Source organism: Ptychodera flava, chromosome 9 (genome assembly GCF_041260155.1).
Source record: "Ptychodera flava strain L36383 chromosome 9, AS_Pfla_20210202, whole genome shotgun sequence".
Taxonomy (NCBI): domain Eukaryota; kingdom Metazoa; phylum Hemichordata; class Enteropneusta; family Ptychoderidae; genus Ptychodera; species Ptychodera flava.
In genome coordinates, this window is record NC_091936.1 from 44,798,059 (window position 1) to 44,805,641 (window position 7,583).

The 7,583-nt window shown below is 34.9% G+C and overlaps 1 protein-coding gene across 1 annotated transcript; it reads right to left on the reverse strand.

Annotated features, from left to right (window-relative positions):
• Positions 1-322: 322 nt before the first annotated feature.
• Positions 323-7,153, reverse strand: LOC139141153 (fibroblast growth factor receptor 1-like). The gene is made up of 10 exons (XM_070710759.1): positions 7,035-7,153; positions 6,516-6,678; positions 5,955-6,071; positions 5,526-5,683; positions 4,953-5,075; positions 3,238-3,320; positions 2,595-2,635; positions 2,280-2,376; positions 1,793-1,892; positions 323-1,086 (listed from the first exon to the last, which is right to left on the reverse strand). The coding sequence occupies exons 1-10, from the start codon at positions 7,119-7,121 to the stop codon at positions 1,039-1,041; spliced, it is 1,017 nt and encodes a 338-aa protein (XP_070566860.1). The 5' UTR covers positions 7,122-7,153; the 3' UTR covers positions 323-1,038.
• Between the last annotated feature and the right edge of the window lie 430 nt (positions 7,154-7,583).

Consider the following 7,583-nt stretch of genomic DNA (forward strand, 5'->3'; position numbering starts at 1 on the left):
CTCGCTATCGCTTGTGCATATACGTCGTGAACTGGTCAAAATCTCGTGGTATACCGTCGCTGGGTGTGATTTATTGCTTAATCATCTCATAATTAGGTTTTCTTTGCAACGAAATCGAAATTAAGCAATCACCATAACCTGCATATATAGTAAAGGTCTAAAAGAATTGCTACCTCAAAATGACATTGCTTTATCAAACATTACCTAAGGACACAATTTTGAATTGGTTTGAATACGATCTACAATAATTGCCCTGAGAACTGGATGATACGCACTAGCCTTTTACTGTAACATTACCTACAAAATCAACTTACAAAGAAAATAAATAAAAATTCATTAACTTTATTATTTTAATAACGTTTAACATAAAACACGATCTTAAAAAGAAAGCCGTGACGAAATATGTCTGGAGTGTAACTGGGAAACCATTGCATCTTCAGGAGTCTGAAAGCATTCTTAGAATAAAAATTACTTAATGACTCAAATTGCAATGTTAAAACGATGAGAAATAAACTGAATGACTTTTTGTAAGAAAAATGTTTGGCATAAAATTCATCTTTGAAACCAATGATTAATAATAATTTTATTGATTAGGAACATCGCAGCTTTTAATTTACACTTATCAGGCTTCGTATATTTAGTAACTACATTTTGAAGTATTGAAACGCTTTTCAAGAGGAAAATATGATATAAGTATACAGATGTTCTGGTGGGTTCATGTTAAAATGTTTTGCGGTATGTTCGATTGGAGCGTTGAGTAAAAAATTTCGTGCATAAATGGTCCGCCATGTTGTATTCTACCTCAACCACATGCTCTGCAACTTCTTATATAGTTGATTTGAAAAGGGGATTTGTGATGAAGTAACGTCTCTATGATGTAGCATAAGACTGATACTGTAGACCTTTTTTCCTTGCCAACGTAATAAAACGTTATCTTAAATTGTTAGTCAGTTCCCTCGAAGGCACAATATTGTGAATTGAACATGCGGTGTAAGATTATTTGACAATAAGTGTATCGTGTCAGGATGATTCATCACACTACACTTCGAGTTCAAGTAGATCAGGCACAATGTCTGTGAAGAATCTCTGAAATGATAATCACAGAAAGAATATTAATCTAATATAATTTATGAATATTACATGATTTGAGCAATATTATTTAAGCAAAGATATAACGCAATACTTGATAAATGACATCACTGACGTACGTCGTACATATATGATAGGCGTTGACGAACATCGAAGGTACTCTGCAAATAGTAGGTTCTTCCTATAGCGAAGTCTTTCCTTCGCACAAGCTGACCTAATTTTTTCTGTAGGAATTAATTTCATTAATTTTTACTTGTGTGCTTTCAAGTAAGACCTATGCAGCTTATCCGTCTGTCTCTCTATCAGTCTGTCTGCCTGTCAGTCTGTCCGTCCGTCCATCTATCCATCAATTCAAACATCCGCCAATCCATCCATCTATCTATCTATCTATCTATCTATCTATCTATCTATCTATCTATCTATCTATCTATCTATCTATCTAACTAGTATCTATCTATCTCTCTCTCTATATATATACATATGCCTATCTATCTATCTATCTATGTCTGTCTATCGATCTATTTATTTATCCGTTTATCTGTCCGGTACATTTTATTTGTCTCCTTGATATCTGTGCTGCCCTACACTGTACCGTTTTCGTAGTGATATAGGATATTTCGTAGAACAACTATTTTAAATGAACATTTCCTTTCAAAATACCTAAAATAAAACAACAACAAAGCAAGAACGCCGATATGTTTACCTCCTCATTTCTGGACAGTTCTTCCAAGTGATCTGTTAGGTCTTTCGCATTTGGTCTGTCTATGGGTTTCAACCGCCAACATCTCAGCATAACATTGTACCTTTAACACAATAAGTGCCGATCGCGTTAATAGATACCGTGATATAAAATTATATGCCAGTATTTAATACTAATCAAACGCTAGCAAGAAAAAAAAGAGTGGAAAAGCATACAAAGAGAAGTAACCTTTTTGTGTTTGTACAGGTCGACAATATATGTCACGATTAATAGAATGCTACAGTGTATTTCACATATTAAAGTGTCACACATTTAACATTTTGCAGGGTATTCTTGTAGGCATCTGCATCAAAATTACAAATTCACAGAAGAGATTCTGCAAGCAATCTCGTCGTATTTGAAAGTAAACTACTGACTCTGCCAAGTGAAGTCAAAGGTCAATCTTCAACTTTTTCGTTGCGAATACTCGATCACAAAAAATAATACTTACAATCTGTCTGTACAATTTTCAGGTTGACCAAGTCTTTGTCCATCGAGAAGGAATCTGACAATTTCAGTGGCTGGCACATTTGTAAACGGTGGTTCCCCTAAGAAATTATAACGATCTAAAGTCAGACGTTAAAGTCTGTAATGAACGCTGAATTTGTTTTTCTGGTCCTGAATGATAGGCTAGTTTGTATTTAACAAGTTTCTAGATAAATTGTACTGGATATAGTTTTGAAATTTTTTCTTGACGTAGTGCTGTAACAGTTTTTAACATAATATCTGAAATTGTGCATCTTAAATATAATAAACGTTCACTTGCCTAGAGTTGCAATTTCCCACAGCAAGACTCCATACGACCAGCTGTGAAGTAATAAAAAATCGTTCGCATTTAAAAATGAAGCGACCTTTGTCAAATAATATCAAACATGAAATTATTCCCGTAAGTCACCGGTCATCTTCTAATCGTCTATATTTTCTGTCTACTCCTCTATTCAATTTTGCCGAGTCATTATGAACTAGTTAAAACTCCTTAAGTATAGAAACGCTAAAAGCTTTAGCTACTGTTTTTGATAGACTTCTATCGCTTGAAGGGTATGTAGATATCATGGAATTCGAAGAAAATATAGATACTATTCATAATGGATAGGTTCCCTAGTTTCCCCAGGGTGAATCGAAAGTCACTGTCGATATCATACCGTGAACAAGGCCTACCTACTGAAAACCAACGCGAGAAACTAAACATATGTACACACATGGTATGAAATGCATGAAACGGCTTCATTCCATCGATATACTGTCACCAAAGAGAGGATGAATTCATTGTTTGACTAATCTTCAGCATGTTGTAAGATTCCTTCCTGTGTTGCCGAATTCCCAAAAGACAAAATTTAAAGAAAAAGATAGGAGTTGTGTAAACGATGAGCGTCCGCTGTTTATGATTATGTCATGCTTTGAATCCTTACATGTCGCTTTTCTGGTCGTGCACACCAACTTGTAGGAATTCCGGCGACATCCATTTCAGTGGCAGTGGACCATGTAATTGTGACTGTCACAAAGAATAAAATGTAACCCATTTATTGAAATCGAGTTTGAAACCAAGTAAAATACCATATAATTGCTTCTGCAGCTTATTCCATTATGGAAGCTATCATTCTGCCCTCGGCTGTCTGTTCACCTATGTTATGCCAATGGTATGCTCGTGAACATTTGTGTATTTTGGTTCGATACCTCATGATAAAGGCTGATTAGATATAATTATATGACATTTACTACACAAGTGTGTTACCGCAATAACTGAATCGTTTTCGTTTTTTTGTTTTTTTTGTTTTGTTGCTCATGTTTTACTAAACTAATATTGACGGCGAATGGTTTTTTTTAACTAGGGTAGCCTATATGTGAGCACAATCGTAAACATTTTGGCTGTACAGCAAGGTAACTTGATATATAGGGTAATCTGTAGTACTATGTCGTTTAATGCTTATTTCCATAATACAGCCAACTATAACCGCAAGCGCGCCATTCTGTATCATTTGTTTCGAAGACATTATTAGACAAGAAGAAAATACACCCTGACGACAACTACATGTCACTATATGCATTGCACTTCCACCAAATACGACAACTATATGATAGACTTATACATACAATGATAGACATGTTGGTAATAGTATCATATAGTATAAGACGTTATTTGTTCTACTAAGCAATCTTACAAAATATAGCTCAAAGGTAGATATTCTGTTATATTCATTGTATAATGACAGCCAGTCATATGCACTACAATAGTAATGACAATAGGGCTAAATATGGCGGCCGTAATTCTTTTATTGCTTAAGGTATTGACTTTTTTAATCTAAAAATTCTCTGGCAGTTAATAAGCTCAGAACCCCCGTAAATTATACATTTTCTGAAGGCCTAGATATGAGGAAACATTTTGGTAACCGCAGTGTCACGTGAAAGGTAATTTACATAACATTTAAAAAATCAGTTTTCCCTATGTTTTGTCTCAATATTTCAAAATATCTTACATCAACATGCTGGAATACAAGCTAATTATCCACTAGAGAATGTTGGCTTAAAAAGGTCAATTACTTGTCTTGGAACCTAAAGGCCATGACGTTTGTCGATTTTTTTGGTTTTAAAATATTGAAGACACAATTCACAATGAGAATAATCTCTATGATTGCGCGATGTGTATTAAAATTATAGCAGCTAAATGGATACCAATTTTTTTTTACATTTTCGGTTCCAGAGCCAATAATATACTTCTGTCAGTTTCTTTCAGAATCACCAACAGCAAGATGCTGTGCATATACAGATACAGAATAATGTCATACAATGGATAAATTACCAAAATGGTACAAAATTTCTCTTTAAACTTGTCAGTAAATTCAGCTCACATTTTGTTTTCTTGGTCCATAGTTGCAGTTATAGGAAAGGGAGCATATTTAATATATTCTGTAAACCTGCGGTTTTGATTTTATGTAATAATTTCATTAGAGTAGTTACCTTTCTTAGTTAATCTATTGAGTCAAATTTTAGAGCGGTACATATAAGAAAATAATATCAAATAAACTTTACGCGCGAAAAATGTATTGTGCACTGGACATTTTTGAAAACGTTTCTGTAATCTCTAAACGGCGAATTTCGATTGGTACATATAGAGAGTTATAATTACCCATTTATCTTTACAATACTTTCCAGTTTCATAAATATCCCGACTTAAACCAAAATCACCAATTTTGGCTACGTAGTCTTCCATTATAAGAACGTTTCTACTGGCAATGTCACGATGGATGACCTGAAAGAAGATACATATGATTTGCGAATTATATTCTATATAATCGTTGACTGTTTTCCCATGACACAGTGTTTATGTCATAAACATGTGAGAAATTTAGCATGATTTCGTCCTATACCTGAGACAATCATTCATGGGCAGTTTCAATTGTTCGATTAGTACAGTAAATTAGGCCTATGATATGTCAATTTTACGCAGTAAGAAGATTGCTCTGGATTTCTGCAGAGCGGCACATAGTATTGCTCTCTGACAGATACGAAAAAATAAAGTTAAAACAAAGTTTTCATAGGTGTACTAAGAGAAATACGCTTATAGTATATAATTTTTGCAAGCTGAGACAAAACCAACGACGGAATATTATATACGCTGGTCTTGCCAGTGACTGCTGATGTTGATACATAGGGCACGTAATAAGCGTGACATTTATCAATTCAAGATGATGAAACAAACCATATTTTCTTCCAAGTACTGCAGGGCTAATGTTACATCCCTTGCGATTCTTACGAGCCTCCCTTCTTCCAGTCGTGACACATTTTTGCTTCTCAAACCCTGCAGATAGCTTAACAGATCACCTCGGGCTGCATACTCGACGACTATATACTTAGGATCTACACTTGACAATGTAGAGAATACAAGGACTAATGTATTACGGCATAATAAAATCTGTGCTGAGATCTTCGCAGATTGTGACCTCTCTATCCATTACTTTGTGACTGCCTGACAAAAATATAAATATTATTACGTCTGTAAAACCCGTGACTAGATCATATTCCAAGTTCATCGTGCAGTGATAAACACCATACTGAAAATCAATTTTGATATAATAACGGAAGAAATAAGCGTACTATGAAAATAAACACAAAAATAAAAACTGCTTACCGCCAGATACAACTATTCCAAGAAGGCTGATGATATTTGGATGACCATGCAATCTCTTCAAACATGCAATTTCATGGCAAAAGTCACGGTATGAGATCGAAAGACAGTGACGTCGGTCTGTGAAATATGGAAATCTATATATTTAGGCGATGTTATCGCTAGCAAAATTGATTCTGTTGCTTCATCTGCGATATTGTCTTACACTGAATCGAAATGGCTTATTCAAACAGTCCAATTTGTATGTACTGTCGTTTATCCTAATACACGTACAAAAAGCTGCCAATGTCTAGCTATGTTCCATTTTGATTACTAACGCACAAACACAAGTAAGAAGACACTTACAGTAAAAAATCCACTCTGCATATATAATTATGTAAGTCAACAAGAAAACGTTGCTTACCCGAAGGGCAGTCTTTTTAGATAATCATAATTTTTGAAAAACACTCACAACATCAATGAGATGCAGATTTTCCTTCGCACATTCTACAAACGTTGTGACTGCTTCTCTTCACCAGCATCCTTTAACGTTCTCGTTGAAAGCACAAATTCTACGAAACTTACTTGTAATCAATGACTTTAAGGCAACCATGAGAGTTCCATTTCCTCTTCGTAGTTCTGCTAGTTCGCTCTTTCCAAACTCACCAAATCCGATTTCTTTTCTCACCTTTATATCTTTCCTTCTCAGTACCCATGTGTCCAGATCGGGATGCTCATGAAATAGCTCCTGTCATCACCGCGACGGAAATTCAATATATTCGAGAGAAACACTATTAACACGGCAGTGACAAACAGTAGAAAATGCTTCGTGGAATAAATAAGTACTAGAAAGCCTGATAAGGGTTAAAATACATAGGTAGATAATTATGAACATCAAGAATTTGGAAAAAAAAAGATTTCTTCAGGGGAGTAAGCAGTTCGATAAGTGAGTCCAGTAGACTATTCGTAATGGCATATTGTAAATTTAATCACAGTTACATTTTTCGACTCCCTGTAAATATATGCAGGAACCGAAAGGCAAAGCCATCATATTGCATGTGTAAATTAAAGATGGCAACAGTAACTACTGTTGCTAGAATTTACCTCTATGAAACTGTCGAATTCTGTATCAACGATTGTTTTAAATCCATAGTGTCTGCCTCTGTAACAGTAGGAAACAATGCTATGCATGCACACAGAGACAGCATACAGCTAACCGCACCAATAACAGCTATCACGAAAGTATTGTTTCCTTTTTTATCTGCAATTCAAAAAAAATTTTGATAACAGAGTATTAATTTCGACCAAAATCAGCTACAACATTTAGAAACGACGATGATGACGACAACAAAACAACAACAACAACAACAACAACAACAATAAAACAATATTTCCATCATCATCATCATCATCATCATCATCATCATCATCATCATCATCATCATCATCATCATCATCATCGTAATCGGAGAAGACTCAATACACGAATCAGGAATCTCAGATTTTAGATGTATTGTTGGCTGGAGACAGAGATCAAGTGGGCACCAACGGGCGCTCACTGACGTGACAAGGATGCATCAACCTAAAACAGTAACACTGAAGTTCTCTTACCGAACAGGTTAAATGTTCAGTATTTCTTTTTAAGTTAAATTT

What these genes read in the sequence shown, in the direction of transcription:
- LOC139141153 (XM_070710759.1), bottom strand. Translation starts at nt 7,121, where the DNA reads ATGCATAGCATTGTTTCCTACTGTTACAGAGGCAGACACTATGGATTT. An exon ending in GTGGGAAATTGCAACTCTAG is followed by an intron (nt 2,377 to 2,594) that starts GCAAGTGAACGT and finishes ATAATTTCTTAG; the next exon opens with GGGAACCACCGTTTACAAAT. An exon ending in GAAAATTGTACAGACAGATT is followed by an intron (nt 1,893 to 2,279) that starts GTAAGTATTATT and finishes ATTGTGTTAAAG; the next exon opens with GTACAATGTTATGCTGAGAT.